This window comes from Haliaeetus albicilla, chromosome 13 (assembly GCF_947461875.1).
Source record: "Haliaeetus albicilla chromosome 13, bHalAlb1.1, whole genome shotgun sequence".
Classification (NCBI taxonomy): domain Eukaryota; kingdom Metazoa; phylum Chordata; class Aves; order Accipitriformes; family Accipitridae; genus Haliaeetus; species Haliaeetus albicilla.
This window is the reverse complement of record NC_091495.1, coordinates 39,861,469-39,882,389: the sequence shown is the minus strand read 5'-3', so window position 1 is coordinate 39,882,389 and position 20,921 is coordinate 39,861,469. Positions and strand designations below refer to the sequence as shown.

Below are 20,921 nucleotides of genomic sequence, written 5' to 3'. Positions count from 1 at the left end.
GATCAAGTATCTGGCTCCACATTCTCTTACCCTTGAAAACCAAGGCTACTCTGACTGCAGAAAACCTTCCGCATATCCCAGCCAAAAAAAAAAAAAGTTATCTCTTCTAATACCTCTTTATTTCTTTCTGTATCTCTTTTATGGACTGTGTGCAATTTCCGTGGATAAACTATTTCATATTGCTCAACTCCAGGTAATTTCTTGCTTGTGCTCCCTAGGGAGAAACAGACGTATGTTTATGAAAACACAGTATTAACTTGCTAAACACCGTATTCCGTGTCTGTCAAGACTGATTCTTTTGGGCTGTATAGTGATTCATCTGTTGCACCGCTCATTTCTCCTGTGTTCTCTGCACTGGCTCTGACATGAGCTCATCTGGTCTGCTAAGCAGTCACCCTCATTATGTGATCTAACATGAGGTTTGTTACAGTCTGGATTTCAGATGAGTTAACATACCTGGCTATTTCCAGGTGTCAGAATATTTTATGCAATTCGCTTTAGATTTCTTCCCCAGCACCAATCAGCAGTTTTGAGTACCAACATGCTAGACGAGCTATGCAAGGTGCAACCTTTGCCTTCACGTTTTGCAGATGACATGAAATAAGTTACACGGTTCTGTGAAATTAGTGATCTCCAAACCTTATCACATGATAACATACAAGTTAAGACTGCCTCTAGGTAAGCAAGTAAACTCATACAGTTCACCACAAGTCTGGACCAAGCCTAGATTTCTCATTTAGAAAGCTTTTCAGCTGGTCTTTTCATGTAAATATTTGTGACGGTTCTTTAATAGACACACTCTTACCTATTGAGTCAGATTGAGGGTGGTTACATGTGACAGCAAAAGGACTGGAGAAGGCATTGGAACAAGGCTAGGTAAAATAATAGGAGATAAGCGGTAAAGTAGGAAAATCTTGAAGGCGGTAAGAAATCCTGATGATTCCTTAACTCACATAACCCTTTTTACTGGTCTTAATCGTAAGGTGGGTTGTGTGTCTGCAATGGCTATAAAGAACTTGTTGAGGAAAAACAGTGATGATGAAAAGCTTTTCTTTTTGTTTTCTGCTTCTGAGCCTGAGTGAATCTTGACAAAAGTTAATTTGTGGCATGACTTGCAGGGTCATGGTGGTCAACACACGTTGCATCATTTGAAGTTAATAATAGCAGCTGGTGTACAGCATTTGAGAAGGCAGGGTCGTACAAGGGATGTGTTAGTTTCCAACAAGGCAACAGCGGGTTTTATATGCCTCCTGAGCTCTTTAATCTCCTGCAAAAGGTCATTTCACCTGAATGGGCAAATTCTTGAGGGCTCAGCGCTAAGCACAAGAGCCTGTATTTGAAAAAAAAAAAAAAAACAACCAAAAAACAAAGGGAGAGTGCAACTCCCATTTTAATTGTCTGCCTCAAGGCCAGATTTTTACAGGAGTGGGGCATTCAATTACTGTAATTTTCTGTATCTGGAACAACAGAGCACATCCTCATGCAAATTGTTCCCATAAAATATACAGATTAATTCTTCATAACTGGTTTATTTGATTAAACCCTTTCCAAAAATAATTGCAGAATAAACTTGGTTGTATCTTGACAGAGCTGAGTGCTGTAGAGAAAGGTGTGATAGTATAATGGTAGTAGGTCCTAAGAAGTTACCTTACATCAGCTGGGTCTTTACGCAGGACACAGTAACTATCCATGCCCATGCTGTTAGCAAATACCAAGTGCAAGTTTGTTGCTGTAATTTACAATGATGTTTTATTTTAAGCAACTAATGTTTACATTTAAAAAGTCTTTTTGCCTTGCAAACATAGTCTTTCCATGAGCTTAAATTCGTTCTTACGTAATAATCACAGTAATATTTTAGGCCTCTCGGAACAGAGTTCTGTGCTCCAATTTTATCTATCCACTCCCTGTTGCAGACTTTTTTTACAAGGCTAACTGTAGCCCAGATGATTCAAGTTTAGGCAAGATTTGAATGGAGACTCAGAACTAAACTTGTCCTTTTCCTGCAGTGTGATACAGATGTTTCGAGGAAAAACAGGTTAGTTTTGTTCTGGAAAAGATGGTTTCTTAGAGGTAGTTTTTTAATCAACTCACTATATTGTCTTTGTTTTGCCTCAGGCATTGTCTTGAGTCAGTAGCTTTAAGGAAGAAAAGTTCCTTTGGCCTCGTACAATAGCTAGAAAAAGTGCTAATAAGGAACAAATAATTATGTACTTTTCCAAGAGCCCAAACCAGGAAGAAAAAGCTATAGTGAGAATTTCATTGACAGTGAAGGTTTGGTTTTGTCAAGAAACAAAATCTGTAACACCTTAAGCATTAGTACTGTACACATTTCAGATATTCTGTGCTACTAATGAAATCATAAAGATACCTGTCTGAATACAAATTACATGTCTAATTATGTATATAAAACCTGTGCATGCTTGTGCATGACAAGCTCTGAAAAAATCTCTTCCCTGTTGACAGGAACTGAAAGAAACAGTGCACATGGGAAAAAACCGTGGTCTGTTAAGGTTAAGTCATATGAATACTCGTAACCCAAAGCATCACACAGATAATAAGGGTGCTAACTATTTTAATTCAGGTGATGTCATTAACTGAATTCAAATAAAAGTCTTGTCTTTTATAGCTAAAATGCTGTCAGTTTAATAAGTTGTCCCAATTGGATAAATTGTCTGCCTATTTGCAGGGGAACTACTTTCTTAATTGGCTCACAAAACTAACCAGTTCTGCGTCCTTAGGCAATCTATGGCCAGTTTTCACACAAGTAAATAATTCTCTAACTAGAGAATTTTAGATAATCACTTTGAACAGAAAGAGAAAAAAGAAAACATCCCTAACTTCAGCAGTACCATTTTTTTTCAATGGCTTTAATTCACTGTTCTTCAGTATTATCTACAATTCATAAAATTGCTGGACAAAGTTCAGCAACCACTGATAAAGGATTTAAAAAAAAAAAAAAAAGTCATACCTTGGAGAAAATGTAGCAAAACAACAGATACAAGAAGTATGTTAGTCATCTCAGTTGCTTGTCTAGCAGTGGTCTCCGTGGTCTGGGAAAGTTGGGTTCCCAGGCTGTCTGCTTTGAGCAGTCCTCTCTTGGGCAGTGAATGAGAGGGAGTGAGTTGCTCAGCTTTATCCTTGTTCCTATATGAGGAAGTGTTTACTAAAGGTGTTGCGCAATTTTCAAGTCATAGTGTTACAGCAGGCGGAAGTTCCTGCTGGTTAGTTAATGCCACATGAATTGTGATAGATTAATTTCTTCTTTGAAATAAGTTCCCTAAAACTGTTCGTCAGAAAAAGTAACAATAAATAAAGAGGGAGATTGGAGTGGTCCTTACATTGTCTTTTATAGTCTGGCTGGTAAAAAGCTACAATAGAAACAGTGGATACCACGGGTGGCTCAAGGAATGGGAAAGTTTTCAAGAGGTGTAGGGTAAAACAGGTACGCAGGGCTGATGTTAAAGATGTGTTTCAGTTCTTGCTGATTACCATTTAATCTGTACGGAAGGGAAGGGCTTAGAGCACCAGTAAAGGTAAATCTAATTCTGTATCGGTGAATCGTATCTACAGTATAAACACTGAGTAGTTCCTTTCCTGCCCCTTCCATCTATATTAGTAATGTTTGTTTGAGGTTCACATGAGAATGTCTAAACAAAAGGGGATGCAGACAAGTGAGTAATCAAGGTGATATCTGTCAAATAATATTCTAAAAATCTATGCTAGATATTTATCACATTGACTTAGTTGTAATAAAATAGTACCATGTGCTTCTTAGGGCTACAGCTATCAATACAGAGCTGCTTTGTAGAAGTTTAACTTTTCCTATGTTAGAATAGGTATTACAGAGTACATAGACCTAGAATGGATCGTGCTGTATACTGCAGTATATGAATATAAATTTATATTGGTATACACATTACACAGTAATTAATATATTGTTACATTCATTTATAAATAAGTATATCTATATAAATCTACAGGAGAATTTTTACTGCCATAACTAACAGAAGTTCACACTTCTAATGTAAGTGTTATTGGATAACTATTTCTGTCTCTGGTATGTGTTGAAAAGTTCTGATTTTTTGAGCATTGAAATCTGAAATTGTAAATTCAAACTTGCCCCTAAGATTTTACTAAATCATCGGACATTCTGGGTCAGATTGGAAGCTACCAACAAATGGGCTCTGAGCTTTCCTTAAGGTTAGAGTGGCACTAATTAATAGCAATTTATGTGCAATGCTGATTGCAATAATCAACTTAAGTGTAGAATGGCAATTTAATAGTAAAACTTGATTCTAAGACAAGAGCCTGATTACCCGTATGTCTGTCTTTTGTTTAGCCATTCATAGTGAGGCAAAGTGATTTTAAAATGGACATAAAATGCTGCTGAACAGCAGCAGGAGAGCTTCAGATCGCTTTGCATTGCTTTGCAGTGGTGTAGGTGATGGAGGCTGAGTGCAGAATAACTCCTATCATTCCCTGTGCAAGTATTGCACCCCAGGCATTGCTTTGGCTTCAGGTGCTCTGAGGGATGCTGGGCTGGGTGCACATACAAACCCTTTGTGGAGCTTTTCTTGCTATTCAACTCTTGGGTCTTCCTTCAGCATTTGCATTTTACTGGTCATTTTTTCTGGTCTGTTGAAGGGTATGCTCTGCTTTGGCAGTAGCATGACACTTTTACAGGGGAAGTGTAAAACACTCCTTCACAGGACTAAGTGTAGACCAGACACACTGTCTGGCCTCCAACCCTGGTCCGAGACATGCTGGTGCAAACACTGTGTTCTTCACGAGTAACGTTGAGTTTGAACGGTCTCTGCAAGTGGTTGAGAGCCCCTGGAGCAGGATTTAGTGGCAGGAAGAGGGCCTGAGAGAGGAAAAGGGCGTCTGTCTGCCAGAGACATGGTAACTACCTTCAAACCTCTTCTCCGCTGTAGAACTGAAACCCAGGAGTTCTGGTGAGCTGCAGCAGCATTATCATAACTTGGATCAATATTAATCTCCCACCTGCTGTTATAAAAACACTAATTTTAGCTAGCACTGTGCTCTGACAAAGGACACCTTTCTAGATGGACCTTCTATCTCCGAGTGCCTTGGGAGCTGAGCCTTCCCAGGACAGAGCTGCAACCTGACACTTCTGGGACAGGAATGCTTTTCGGTACCAACTTCTTCAGGCCACTATAGCTTGGAGACAGAGTGAGCTTACTTACTGTAAGAAAAGTCACATACCACACCAAACTGTGTCGCCATCCCAGGTTATGAAAGAGCACTTCAGGCAAAGAATTCATGAAGCGTCATTCTGAAGGGTTTGGACATCCCCCTGCCGAGGTGTTCATTTCAGTTGCAGTGAGCATCAGAGAGGAGCTGTGTAATTTAATTTATGTCAGTGTCTTTTTAGTTCTGTCAAGATAAAGCCTAGTCTAAAAAGCAGACAATTTAGTATTTTAAATATTATATGAATGGAAATAAGCAGTGCATTCTTGGACTACATCTTTGCCTTACAAAAATAATTAAGAAAAATAACTGTGAACAACTGGTTTTAAAAATGAGTGGCTGCTATCCAAGCATTTATCTCAGCTCATTCTCTCTGTGTGACGCACTTGAAAACCATGTACTGACCCCACCAATCTCCTAAGCTAATGTTCTTAATAAGCTGTGCTTTCGAACAGTATATGAAGGAGAGTTACTTTATGAGTAGACACAACATCCCAACAAAGAGCTGGTATTAAGAAAGGAATGTGATGTGGTGAAGGTCTTGGGTAGACTTGAAAGGGAATTGTATGTAATTTCCTTTTGTGAGTTGAGAAGCATTTGATGTTTCTGCCCTTGCTTCAGCGATTCTGTAATAGTCATATTGTAGCTTCTTCCCCCGGAGGTGGTCAGAGAGGTATCTGCGAGGTCTCAGCTGACAGGAAAGCTGCTTCTGACTTTTTGAAACCCCTTAATAATTGTGCAATGTTTAAGTAAGCAGTTTTCATATTAGTGGGGGGGTAAAACTGGATGGCAAGTTTTTCTTGTCATTTAGTAACTAGAGTATTGGTATTTTTAACTGGAGTGCTATCTGCTTAATTAAAAGAAGGAAACAGAAAAGGGTAAAATTCACCCCTACGCTGAGGGTCTGCACAAATCCTGTGTGAGATTAAACTGAGTATTAAAAGTAAAATGAGAGTTGTATGCTGGGGCAGTAGACTGAGCTCAGGAAAAAGTCAGGGTTCAAATCACTTCTCTGCTTCTGCCTTGTCCTAAAGTTCACTTTGAGCCAGGTTTGCAAAGGTACTAATGCACCTACCAGGATTTTTCAGGAGTGCATAAACAGCATAGGTATGTGTTTCCCCTGCACTTCAATAAATGTATGTTTAGCCACAACAGTAAGGACACACATATAACTACTACAGAGATAAGCAGCTGAGAGATACAGTCTTGTTCTTCCATGTATCTCCATTTGTTCCCTTCTGCTTTCCCCCCATCTAACCCTGGGACAGCTTCAGCAAACAGCTCAAGAGCTCTGCCTCTTAGCACAGTGTCCACATCCTGTTCCTCCTGGGAGCACGTTCAGGGAAAGAATGTGGTATTTCACATGCAGCTGCCACCAGACCAACCATGGGTCTGTTGGTTCAGCTCAAATAGTAACCTGCCTTCCTCCATTTTCTTTTCCCCAAGCTTCAACCAAAGCCAGCCTGCAGGTTATTTTTCTCTTGACATACAAACAAAACCACGTGGCTTTTGCATCTGTGTTCCAGCCCTACGGTCCTCTTTGCTTCCTCCGTCTATTCGCAGCTGCATTCCAGCCTCCCCACAACCTGCCTCTCCGTGCCAGCCCCAGGCCCTTCCCCTCCATTTCCAGAGCTGATCCAAAACCCATTGAAGTCAACAGAAGACCTTCTATTGCCTTCCAGGGCCCTTGGATCAGCTCTACAGTTCCTCTTTAAAGCCTACTCTTTACATAAAGCTTTTTCTTATGCTTGCCTCTGTTGTCTCACACATTCCCAAAGTGAATTATTCTTCTTTTCCTCAGCTACCAGTCTTCAGTGTTTTGTCCGTCTTATTTTCTGGGTTTCTGTTAAAGGATATAATCAGATGGCTGCTTTAGACCTGTTCAGAGTGTTTGGAAAAGTTACCTCCCTTCTAGCTATTGGTTACCTGCTTCTCAGCTTATGTGCAGCACTTGGCTACATTTGTATTGCCAGGGTTTAATATAAAGTAAAATGCTTTCACCTAAACTGTGATTGAAACTAACTTAGTGAGCACCAGCCATTATTTTTGCTGTGGCTCTAATCACATCACAGACTGTCATCTGATTCTGACTAACAAAACCTCATTGCAAACTTTTTACCTCTCTGTCACCCTTTTTGCTTTGGAGAAGATCATAGACATATATGGTTTGTTACAAGTATGTTGCTTCCTTCTTTCCTTCCCTTTTCTTCAAAATGTAGGACAAAAAATGGTTACTTCATCTTCCTTCTATATCCCTTTTGGTTAGCTGCATTTTGCTTAGCTCTCCTGCACCAATGTAATGTAGTATATACAGTAGCAATCTAATGGAGACTGTAGGCAGTCAATTGAAGGTACAGGACCTTTCAATACATTTCTCAAGAGCCACTAACTTCTCGTAACTTCTTAGCATGATGAAGGTGATTATTTGAAGGTTAATGCTTCAAAACCACATGCAACCCCATTTCTGGCTGTGCCACATGTTGTGCAATTGTGTGCACACGTACAAGCTGTTTAATGTTCTCCATCTGTGCAGCAGCACGAGTGGCAACGCAGATCATTGTGAATTAAGCACTGTGACCTTAGTTCTTTTTCTTTTTTTTTAAGGTGTTGCTTATTGTATTGTTTATACTTGTAGTACGTGAGGTCTGCCTCCATTTTGCCAAGGGACGGGGGAATCGTGCATACTACAATGTAGTATCTAGCACAGTTCTCTGCTGGTTGTCATCCACGTTGGGCTCTGCTTGCTATGCACAAGGGAAAAGAGTGGTTCAATTCTTTGAGCTGGGTTTTAAGAGGGAGGAGGCACCACCCAAGGCTGTGGGTAGACCTACTAGGTTGTGTTAGAGCTGTGCAAGGCAGTGTGTGTGCATGACAAAGAATGGATCCACGAATGGATCCACACTGTAGACCTCCACGAACTGAACCTCATCTCTGCCCATCCTCTCCCTCCTTCACCCCCACGTTGCCGATGGAAGCTCTTGCACCTGCCTGCCCTGCCTGCTGTCCTGCCGGCTCTGCCACAATCAGGCCTTTCAGCTCAACTCCTTTCCCTCGTGGGGAATTTGGAGAGAGCTGGCAAGACATGCAGCTTTTTTCTGGCAAACAAGAAAGGGGAAGCAGACCTATTTTACCTGGATGACCTGTCTCCAGTCTGATGGACTCCAGTTGCTTCCCACACACATAGAGCACATAGAGAACATTTTATTGAGTCATCTTACCTCTGTGCTTGAGGCAAGGACATGAACAAAGAAGCAACTGTCCAACCTGAGCTACCTCTGCTGCAGGAGATTTTTCCTGGCATAGGAAACTTGATGTAGTTACTGACAAAGAGTTCCCAGTGTGGACAGGGCTATCCACCAGCCAAGATGTGCTTTGGACCAGAAGAGTAAAGGTGCCTTCTGCTTGAGTAAAACAAGCCCTACAGGTACAATTGTGTCTTCATCAGGAAGGCATATCTAGCACAGCGGAATTTTCTTTGTGATACAGACTACATACTACAAATAGCCAACTATTTACAGCAACTGCAGCTCCTCTGTCTCTAGCCAAATAGTTCTTCTTGGCCCAGCCTGCTGCCTCAAATGATGCGTGGGTTTTACTGCTCATTTTCAGTAGCTGCCTTTTGCTTTTTAAGGCCTTGATCCTGTCAAAGAACTCCCCCAAAACACCTTTAGACTGCTTTGACCTCCAGCATGTAGATTCTGTATTCTCCTGATGGCTGTGAGAAATGTCTTCAGAAGATAAAAAGCAGTCAAAAATCAAACACATTAATGACCACTCTGAAATTATCCTGGTCTCCGTAATCTCAGCAACATACAGCGAGCAGGTAGGCATGTACCCACTTCACGAGAATGCAGGGTAGCTGAAGCCATTTCCCAACCCGCTTAATCCACACAAAAAGAAGAGCTATGTGGAAATAAGTGCATGGTAGGTACCCTGCAGTAAACCCAACAGTCATGTTTTATTGTACAGTGGGAGACACCTTGACCTGCAGTGAACAAGCACATTCTTTCACACAGATGAAAGCATGTGTGCAGAGGTAGCTGAGGAGGGGGTAAGCTGCACATTTACTCCTTACATTACCTTGCAGTAACTTAGATGTGAACGCTCTCAAGACCACTGAGTAGGGAGGCTAGTGAGAAGGAGCTGCCTCTGGCTAAGTTGTGTGCCGTCTTCTGCTGACTTCCTCATGGAAATACTTGCTGTGATGAACGTATCCCGAAGTGACATTTGCCTTTTGTTTCTGATGTTAACTGCTTCCTCCTTTTGCTTCCAGCTCCTTGTGAGTCTCAACCCAGGAGAACAACAGTGGCTTTGTGCTGTTCCCTCTGTTACCTCTGGAACCTTTGGAAAGGCTGGCTGCTCAGAGACGATGTCTACCCACAAGGGTGAGGAGACAATTCTCCCCCCCCCCCCCCCCCTCAACTGCAGCCTTCTGTAATTATCTGTGGCTTTACTAATCTTTTTTAAAGCCTGTCTGAAGCAACAGACATTGCTGTGATTGGCCCCAGATACTCTTTGACACTATCCTTTCAAGGTCAAAGGGCCACCGAGCAGGTGCAAATGCAGTTAAGACCATCTCACAGCTCCTTCTTATAAGAATCAGACCTCAACGATCTAATAATGCCTAGCTTTTATATAATGCTTTTCATGAGTAGGTCTTAAAACACTTTCACAATAAGGTTAATATTTCCCCATCTTACAGGTGGGGAAACCTGGGAAGTACAAATCGGGTGGTTTGCTGAAAGTGACCATCCAGTCTGGTGGCAACCTTCTGGACCAGACGTATATCTTTGGGATTGTATGAAACTGAGCTTGCAATGAGTTACCACACCTCGAGAGAGAATATGGACAGTGTTTACACTCAGGGCAAGATGTTGGTCATCTTGTTTTTTCATCTTGTTTTGATGTAAGCAACTATAATGAAAGCAAAAAAGCAAAAAAAAAAAACCCCACCACTGATGAGCTGGAACATCTGTGGATACTTTGGCTACAGGGATTGCAGTACTTGAACGTGTGTTGTTACTTCTTGTGTTGTCTTCATTAAATAGGCCTTGAAAGTGCTTATTTGGTATTGCTGACAACAGGCAACCCCTAGTTAGTGTAACAGGATAGATCAACAGATTTGAACTACACTGTTTCCTTAAAGATGGATATCTGTTCTGCCTTAACACTTATTCAGATCATCTCATTTTACTTATCTAAACTGCTCTGCATGCTTCAGCTGCTCTCAAGCAGTACCCGAGCCTTTTCTTAGGTATGAGCATGTTAATGATGTATCTGAAATGCTGTACTAACTTGGGGATTTTTGGTCCCTTTGCATTTCTAGTGGGATGTGTGAAGGGTGTTGCTTCCAATCCTGGTATTGAAGGGTCAAATGTGCCTTTCAGTGATACTTATGCTGGGATGACTCCAGCAAACTAGGGGGACCAGACAGCTGGGGACTGAAAATCATTGCTCTCTATATATACAGTACAAGCGGTGAGGACAGTGCCAGAAGCCCTCTGTGATACATGAAGGTGTGTCTTTCTTCTGAGTAGGGACAACCATTTTTAACAATAGTGAGATAGAAGTTACAAATGGCTCTGTTTACTGGGGCCTCATCCTGGTAGACATGAGGCACAGAGTGCCTGCCAACTCATGTGGTTTTATGATGAGTCTCAGTACATTTATTGCTTTCCCTAAAGTCGTGATCCCTGGAGTCATGTGAATAGTTTGCAGTCTCAGCTTTCAGTTATTACTATTATTTTAATTAAAAAGAAAGCAGTTTTCAAGAGAAATGCTTGAAAACATGAACCTGAGCAATGTAAAACTGAGAAAGCAAATAAGAAGAACTCCAAATGCATATTTTTTTTTTTTTTTAATCTCCTGGTCTCTGTTATTATTTTTTTGTAGGCCTGGCTGATGGGTTTGAATGCTCGGAGTTGGCAGTCCTGAGTCCTGATCTGAGCCCATTCCCTTTTCCAAAGAGGCTGCAAAACATCAAAAGATAAAAGGTGAATTAAAGCATGTATTTAATCCTGCTTTACAGATGTAGTACTTTGGGGAGTTTGGGACTAAGGACTCAAGGTCTTATAGGAAATCCGCAGTGGCATAAAGAACCGATTTCAGATCAACTGAGTCTTCTCTGCAGTGAAGTAACCTAGAGCCTCTAGTAACGATGCTGTGTTGCTTCTGAGCAGCTCAGAGTAAGGTATTCCTAATATAAAAAAGAACAAAACAAAAATAAATAAAATTGTAAATAGCCCTTGAGTGGGCATAAATGAGCAGTGCTTCAGTGATTTGGTCATGGAGGGGTCAGTTCTAAAAGGAGAGATCCTGAACCCAAAATACAATTCAGTAAAAAGTGATCCCTGCCTACGAACTCCCCTCATCTTGTGATCAGGAGCTCATTTTGTGTGGATCATGTTTCTCCTGCCACCCTCCACATGCCCTCTGGGAAGGACAGGCACTGAGCATAGAAGAGAAGGAACAAAGGCAAGGCCCAGTGTGGGTGTTTACTCACTCCATGCACTGTTGTCTTCAATCAGATAAGCCTGTGGCCATATGGTGGAGTATTTCCAAATGCAAATCGGCCAGGAAAAAAGTGAGACTACTAGACAAACACCAGACCTCTCGAGTTTCGTCTGTCCCAGGCATGTACCTGCCCCGTCAAGTCATATGATAGGGAACTGGCTGTGATTCCCATGCAGAGAGTGCCTTCTAGTTTCATCCCGCTCTAAGGTGTGCCTCTTACTGCAGCTGTATTTTCCTACATCAGGATTTTACCCAATAAGTAGGGCAAAACTGGTGAGGGGGAACGAAGGAATTGGGTGTTGCTCTAAAGCTGCCAAGACATGAGATACAGGAGGGCTACAAGAACCAAGCCTGTGAATGACACTTTTGGTGGCTGGGGCCTGGCAGGTTAGCAAGTTCTTGTGTTCGCTCTCCACAACAGCATCTCCAAACAGAGGCAACAGGTTAGTCCATTGTCCTAACTTGTCCATACTCAGTGTGTAAACATTAGCTAATTAAAAATTTACTGACTTGCATTTATTTTTCTTTCTAAGCTGGAACACAGCCAGGCTTTAATTGATGTCATTCGGCCAAAACTTATTTACCACCTTTTCCTGGTTTCCGTGTGACTTTTGGCCTGTTTGAGTATTTTAATTGCAGGCAAAGTAAAAGAGTGCTTTAAAATTACATTTGTATGGGAGAAGTTTTTAACCATCCTGTTTAAAGAGTACATTTGCTGAGTGCCAACCCAAACATACACAGGTACATTAAATAGAAAAGGTCCTTTCAAATTATTACCTGCAAAAGGTGAAATGCTGAAAATTAAATCAAATAAAACAAACTTCCAAATGCATTTAATTGAAAGTTAGTCAATTTTACAGTATACCATACATTTATGAGCTGACTATTTTTGAGCTGCTAATCCACACTTCCCTGTTATTGTTGCTGTTTTAATCCTGAGAAAACAATGAAAACTATTTTTAAAGAACAGACTTAGTAAAATGTTTCATAGAGAAGATAGCAAACAGCAGTAATGTGCACTCCAGCTTAGCACAGCTCATCAGCACTGTACGAAATATTTCATATGCACAATGGTAGTAGTTCAAGGTTAATGCTGATGGGCAGTTGCCATAGAGTGGCTCTTGTTGTTGTGGTCTTTCCTTGTATTATTACAGATCTTGGCTTTGGTTGACTTTTTATAAGCTACCACTCATCTTCATCTCATTTACTGGAGGCTCTGACAGCACTGATAGTATCAGTAAAGATTCCCTAAATCTCTGCACTGTATTAATGTGCTGTTAGCAGTTATTTAGGTTAGCAAAGAGTGGCAGAGATACTTAGGTATTTTCTAATACCATTCAAATACAGGCATAAAAGCATTACTATAAATGAGAGATAAGACCTCAGTAATTCCTTTTCCACTGCCCCAACTCCATTCAAACGCGGTGATGACTTTAAATTTGCACCAGTTTAAAGAAGTAGTGGGAGAATGACTCGTGCATTTTGCACAAGAGTTATACCTGTTCCTTGTGTGCCACGAGCTACAGGCACCACTCTCTCTAAACTGAGGCATTTAATGGTTTCATGCTGCCAAGGATGAACATCCAGCACTTGTCTTTCACATACAGCCTATGTATTACTGATGTTGCTGTTTCAGCCTTCAGGTGTAGAACTATGGGCTTTGACTCATACGCACAAATGCAGGAAGGAATACTAAAACAAAACACAAAACCCTCTTGAATTCTGCCATGTATTTGAACATGTGGCCCCTCACCTGAGTCTTCATTATGTTAGCATTTAGAGTCTTGATTTGTGTGTCGGCATGTAGGTAAGAGGAGGAGAACGTGCATAGGTACAGGGTAGATTACAAAATCTTTAAGTAAATACCCCATGTAATCACTGCTTTTGTGTGTGTGGCAATTTCTGTAGTGGGTTTAGTTAAACATTTCCAAGTTCCTTTCTTAAAATGAGTCTGGTAGATATTTTTGAGCTCTGATCTGATGCCTACGAAAATTAATGTTTTTTTTTTCTCTTTTTGTTTTCAATCATAAAAATTTGGGAGGGGCATAGTAACCTTGGAAGCTTGCTAAGATACTAATCTGGAGCCAGACTTTTTTTTTTTTTTTTTAAAGTTCCATAAAACTTCAGGGAAACATTTTTTTTTTAAATTTTGTTTTCTTCTGAGCGTCCCGGCCTTGGTCAGTTCTGTGCAAAAAGTGCCAGAATGCCCCAAGAAAGGCTGATTTTGCAGTATTTCCAAGCTCACTAGTGCCGTGAAGTAGTAAAACAAAATTCATGAGAAAGAAACATTACAAGATTTCAGGAATAAAATGTTTGCAGAAACAGTTGCCCAAGTATTCTACTAAATGAACAGTGTAACTTTTAAGGACTTTTATAAGCTATAGAACAGAGCAAAAAAATTGAATACAAAAACTTTATAATGTTTATTCATATTAAAGGTACCCAATTTTACAGAAGGTTCTGGGGTGAGTCCAGTAGGGACATGAATAAAAGTGGAAAAATATAAAATGAAATTATGCTTTATCGAATTGCAATGGATTCTTACTCTCTACTACCTAAGTAACTTCTATGACCTTACTTAATCAGTATACCCTTTCATTTATATTGCATTTAAAAAGAAAAAACCTGCACTTTTTTGTGTTGTCTTTTTATATTCTACCATATATGATGAAAGTGTCAGCAAAAACTAAGTTACTCTGTGCATTTAATCATTGTGGCTGTCAACATCCGTGAGAATTTGCAATCAAGGGTATAGGTTTTGTTGTTGTATTCCCTGGGAAATGAGGGCTGCGGTGCTTGGTATCCTTTGAGGAGATTGCTTTGGTTGAGCTAAGAGTGAGCCAAGGTATCAGGAGCTGCTTCTCAACCATGTTGCAAAACAGCTACCGCTGAGTCTGGCTCGACACCTGAAGAGGGGTCAGGCTGGAGGAGCTGGAGGGGGCAAAGCAAAGGGCCTTGTGGAAAAGATGGGATCTTCCCGGGTAATTTATATCCATATTTTGAAAAGATCCTAGGATTTTTAAGTACTGAACCTCCCATTTCTTTCTGTGAAAGCCAGATACATAGTTCGCATATGGCTCTCAAAGTCTCTGGTTTCGACTTTCTGGGTGTTTTTTAATTACTGCTAAGAGAAGGAGTTTGCTGTGGTAGACAGCTCCGGCAGCAGTGCCTGTCTGGTTGAAACCAGAGCTCACAGGACATTGCTGCTTCAAGGGAGCAGTTCCAAGTTTAGTTAAGAGTTGACTTTTCTTATGTCATTATTCTTTGACCGTGCAAGAGCATACAGGGGCAGGAAGAGACCAGGACTAGTCATCTACTTTTAATCTCACATAATATGCTTTTCATTGGTGTCACTGTCTAATTCTCTAGAATCTTGTACCCTGGCAACCCACCTTTATCCTAAGGAAAAGATAGCCCTCTTCCTGGAAGAATGAGTACTCTAATGAACAATGCAAAATGCTGTCTGTGTTCAATATCTCCATTAATAGCTGCAAAACTTAAACAAAAGCTTTTCTGTGATGTGTGTGAGAAAACCGTGTGCTTGTGGTGACATTTGGATAGTAAATATATGCCAGTCTACCCCATAAACATAGCAGGAACATCTCTGGAGTGAGATCCTCTGCTCCTTGTCCTTTTTACGCTGGTTAGGGCAGAAATACCTCCTGCGGGTCATGGCTTGTTTTGCACTATTGATCATTTTCGCCCAGTTGCCATCCTGTGAAGCTGGAACTGGCATCCCAGGGGATGCTGCAGCATGCCCTCTCTGACCTGCAAGGCCATCCCTGCCCATGAGCATGTGGGGTACTGGCAGGTACCAGTTACAGATCCCTCAGAAGCTGTCTGAAGGTGGCATGGGACAGCGGACAGGCAGGACACGGAGATCACCAGACCTGTAGCCATTCTAGAGACCTCTCTTTCACTGCAGGGTAGGCTTTACTATTAACTCTCATTGACAAAAACCCCTTGGACTGGCAGCCAGCTTCTGATGGGAGGAAGAAGTCGAGAGCCAGGTCACTAAGACAACTGCCAAGATAACAGCTTATCCAAACAGGTCTGTTTATTCTGCAATTTATTCAGTAAATTGCCCTGTCCAAATGAAATTTGATGGGAAATTATGCGGGGCATGGAACATAGCTTACAGTATGTCCACAGCTGCCATGTATCTCCCTATTTGAATTAGAGCAAATCTGATCCCTAGATGTTATTTTAACAAGTTGAAATCTACCTCACACATTTCAGAAAATCTGTCCTGTTGATGAATGCCATGAAAGCAATTTTCTACAATATCAGCATTTGCCAAAAATTTAGGTTATGAGATCTCTGCTATATCATTATTATTTGTACTCAGTAGATTCATATTTCCTTCAAAAGGTTCTGGTAGGAAATTAAAATCGTGCCATAGAGGTCAATACAATGAGTGTCATTCTTCCTGTTAAGATCTTAAACTTCAGTACTATACCCTTTTTAAAATAAACCTGGTGACTTTATACTTCCAAAGCTTTAGATAACAGGTAGAATGAGTGTAGAGGGTGAAGCCATAAAAGAGCTTCTTGTTACAGTTTGGTAGCCTGTGCTTGCTGACTTGTCCTCGTAAATATGACCCAGAGATACACCTGCCTGTATGGTAACACTAGCTCCTGTGCAAATAAGGCAGCTTTGCACTTTGGAATCCATTTTTGGCTGGGATGCATTTCTTGAATGTTTCCTTAGAACTTCTTGCCTCACACACAATGCAGGTATACATGACACGCATTTGCTTACTTACTTGTTCACACAGCACTCTGCTTCTCATACAAACTAAGCCTTTTTGGACCAGTCCGTAAGAGGAAATGAAGCGGCCATGATTTACAATAATTTCTTCCTTAGTACTCTGCATTGCTAACAGCCACTGCCGTACTGGGTTATAGGAGATGTAGTGTAAGTGAGCTTTGGGGACATGTGAAGAAACACACACATATGCTTGTAGGTGCACAGAGACAAGGAGTTTTATGTGCATGTGTACGCAGAGAAGGTAGTCATCATCTTGATACAGAAAGCTCTTAATTTCTAGGACAAAAAAGAATAAATAAGACTTCTCTTCTTCTGTTCAGGAATGTATGTTTAATCCCTTGTCCTATGATCATTTTCTGTGAGCACTTCAGAACTTCCACTCACGGGACCAGATTTTTTAGCCAAGAGCAATCAGCTGAGGACCTAACTCATTGTTTGACCCAGGAGACTCTAAATGTGAGCCTTTGTTACCACACTGCATGTTTTAAAGACATGCTTGCTTTTGCTGTAACACCAGAATGCTCACGCTGAGCTTCTTGAATTAGTAGTTTAGTAAATGTACCTTTGTGATTAATTACATGAGCCTGTCCAAGCATTTTGAAAAGCTGCATAAATATTATTAGATCTTTTTCACAAGGTGGACAACAGAAGAGCAAAGCTATTTACCTGAGTTATTAACACTGCTATTGTCAGGCCTGGGGATGGACTGCGGGGTGTGCCAGCGCTGGGATTGGTAATGAAATCCAGACGCAGGTACCAGGAGTGATTTGGGAGTGAACATCAGCAGAGATTGTTCTCCAAGCTCCCTGTGGTTTTGGTTTCTGTTGATACCCAAGTTGATGAGGTTAAAGGTAGCATAGAGGTCTCTAACTTCACTCTGGGCTCAGTCTGCTGTGTAGGCTCAGACACCTCAGTAAAGCTTTTAGGGTCAGGTTCTTGAAAGAGTCCATGGGAGTACAGTGTCGAAATGCCAAGGAAGTGCAAGCCAAGTTATAATGACTGGGGAAGAGGGAAGAGGGGGAACGTTTATGAGTGATTTAAAGGCCACATCATCCTTCTCTTTCCCCAAAGTGGCAGTAGAATTTTAGGATTCTTAGTCACACCACACTGTTAGAAATGTTACCCGTAGAAATTATTGTCATTCAGGAATTTCAATGATACTCAAGCACTTCAGAGAAGAACGGTTTTCCAAAACTGAAATTCACCCTAGAAAATATTTTGAGACTTTGGAAAGGTGCTCCAGACTGCAACTTTCCTTTCATATATGATTTTCTCCTATATGTAACACAACAAAGGAGAACAGAGGAAAAGTGGAGAGTAAGATGCAGAAGTGATTAAAGAGTGTGAACAAAGTCAGTTCCCCACTTTCTATAGCTCTAAACATTTTTGAAAAGTACTTAAGATAAGGATTTATTGCTGAACAGTCTGTTGGTCTATACTTTGCCAGGTTTCACATCACTGACTAATGCCGTTCAGGGGTTACAAGCCAATGACTCTATATTTGCGTCATCAAAGCACTCAACCCAAATAAGTGTGTAGGAATTCATGTCTGAAAAATTCAATGGAAGACCTTATGGAAGGGAAAGGAGACCTTTATTTTACTTACCTTTTCTAAGTTGTATCTGCCTATTCATGTTCTCATACCTGCAGAGTCAAACCCACCAGTACGTACGTGTCCAAGTAGTCTGGGCAGGATTACTTGTGGTGGCACGGAGAACAAGGGATACCAGCTACTGTGTCCCCATTATATCTGCTGTGTTCCTCTTGAATGGTGACAATGAATTGGGTTTTGAATAGGTCTTTTAATACCTTTTTGAAGTCAGCAGTTATTATGGCAAGAAGAATCTTGTTTACTTTACCCTCCCTACATCTTAGGCAATTGTCTCTTGTTTCCTCATTTTGGATGTCTTAACAGCTACACCTTGTTTTCCTGTTAGGGTAGCAGGAAAGAGATATAGTACATACAACTCCCTTTTTTGCCATTCTCTTGTCCTTCAATAAGAAGCACAGGTCGTCTGCTGACAGTTCGTCTGTGCTGTGTTCTTGATGCAGAAAATACCATCCTTGATGTTTGCCAGCATAATTGCGCTCAGTTGTATCTTTAGTTCTCAACGGATGCCATTTTTTTAACCCTTGCTTATTATTTTTCTGGTGCTTTCACAAAAGCACATTTACATTCACACCTTGCTCTTACCTATGTTGAAACTTCTGACAATAAACTCTACAAGTGTTAACTATTGCAAGGCTGAAAGAATAAAAAGGAAGCACCAGAAAATGCTCTGTGACTACTAAAAATAGAATAGTCAGGAGAGAGGAAGGATGTGGGAGGAGAAGGAGGATGCAAGAGAGACTCTCTCAGAGATTTTCCTAAGACTTTTGAGCATTATCTATAAAAATCGTGCAAAACAAAAGGTGATAGCACCTACTCAGGTGTGTAGCAACATTTCTGTTTACTCCAAGATGAGTCACTCTGAAAGTAATATTTGTGCCCTCAGGTTTACAGACAAGTGAATCAGTTCTGTTAACAAAAAAAAAAAAAAAAAAAAAAAAAAGCCCAAGTACAGTGGGCCCTTCCAGTCCTACTTGCTGTGACGACTTGGAGCCAACTGCATTTTGGAAACTAAGCAAGTACAACTGATGTTAGATAAGTTTCTTCTCAACTTCCCAGTGTGCTCCTGGGTTTCACATTACTGAGGAAGATTTAAAGCACTCTTAAAAGGTCAATTCTCATTAAGACACTTCAAGCAAGGAGAGATGGATTCATTTGCCAAGGGCAAAATTTGACCATTACATAAGAACAGAACTTAAATAGTTTTGTGGAGAGTGGGTTTTACCTTAAAGCTACCTAAGCATATCGGAGAGCTTTGATATAAACTTCATCACAGTGTAACAAGGGTTTATCCTCCCTGGAGACATTACTATTATTTCATTTCTTACTCGGTTTTTATTACCTGGTGTTTGTGACCAGACCTAGATAGAAGACTGCTGATTATTTATAATCCTGTGTTATATAAGCCTTCCCAGAAACAGTTGTTGAACTATGTTTGAAAAATGTCATGAAAATGTCACGAAAAACATGTGTGGAAAGCACACTTAAAATCAAATTATATATTAGTCATATTTGGTTCAACTGCCTTGAGGAATGGAGGATATTGAAGTAGACAATATTCCCTTTGAGCAGTTAGCTGTCTGATTATAGTACAAGACACTTGCATGTTAGTGCTCAGTTTTATTTGATAGGTTAGGGACAGGTCATGTGGTTGGAAGGTGAAACTTGGAGCTTGTACTCTAGAGGTGGCTTGAAAATCTCTTTTTTGTATGATCATGCCTGCGGTATGAGGCATGAGGGCTGAGTAGATGCTGCTTTGCACTCTGAAGTGACTGCTTTTGATAGTGTACGTATAAAGTTAATGAGTGGTGGTGTTCTTACAGTAGCTTTGCACAGCAGGGGGAAAATACTCTCTCCGTTGCCCCTTTAGATGCCATTTCTCATAATGCTAGAAAGGTTGTTCAGTGTCAAACCCATCAGGAATGGCAGAGACAAGGCAAAGCTGTCTCTTTCAGTTGGACTTATGCTGGGGTACCTGTCCCGGTACTCAAGCAAAGGATCCGAATTTACACCTGCAGCATTGGGGCCAATGCTTCTATGTTGTGTGTTGCTGCCATCCAGAGCTCAGGGGAGTGAGGTGCATTTGAAGAAGATTTTTTGCTTGTTCTACACATGCAAGATAAAGGCAATAAATAATAAATGCCGTAAATAAAGAATGATGTTCCAAAATAGCTTCAGTTTCCAGTAAGAACTGGAAGCTGCATCTACCGCATCTGGAGAAAGTCTGTTCTCATTTCATATTCAATCCATTCTCTCTTCCCCCAGACACTGGCTTCAGTGAGAACATGATCTCTTCAAAAGAACCTGCAGGAGACCAATGTTCATAGATAATAATTTCTACAACCTTATTCAGTTACTCTTACATGACTCTTGATAGTTCTGTATAAAAAAAATAGGTGTAACTTTGGCTGTTGGCTGCCTATTATGATAGCGATACATCTCAAATGTGAAGAGTACAGAGCTACCATTTCCATTATTGCATGAGGCCGCCTGACTTGTCGTTTCAAAGAGAACAGAAACTCGAGAATTGTATTCCTGGGAAGATTGCTGTGGGGTCAGACAGAGATACTAGAAACTAAGGATGTAGCACTGTGGCCCTCATTTCAGACAGCAAAAACTATCTGAAACATGGTTGTGTTGTCAAGATACTCTTTCTGCCATGGAGAGAGGCTGAGGAAAGCCATCCCAGGGAAATCTGTGGCCAGTGAACTGCTTGCACTTCAGGCCATCTTTGTGAGCTCTTGTAATGTCAAGCATTGTTGGAAGGAGAGAGCTTCTGGCCAGGAGCTCAAGGTTTTCAGGAAGGGTATTAATGTGG

General features: G+C 40.8%; 1 protein-coding gene across 1 annotated transcript in view; it reads right to left on the bottom strand.

Moving 5' to 3' along the window:
• Positions 1-3,128, bottom strand: part of LOC104316331 (zinc metalloproteinase-disintegrin-like NaMP) — a 21,544-nt gene extending 18,416 nt beyond the window's left edge. Inside the window, exons 1-2 of the mRNA XM_069801055.1 lie at positions 2,969-3,128; positions 110-214 (exon numbers count right to left, since the gene is read on the bottom strand). Coding sequence (XP_069657156.1) covers positions 110-214; positions 2,969-3,017 — 154 coding nt within the window. The 5' untranslated portion in view covers positions 3,018-3,128. The remainder of the gene's footprint in view (positions 1-109; positions 215-2,968) is intronic.
• Positions 3,129-20,921: the final 17,793 nt, after the last annotated feature.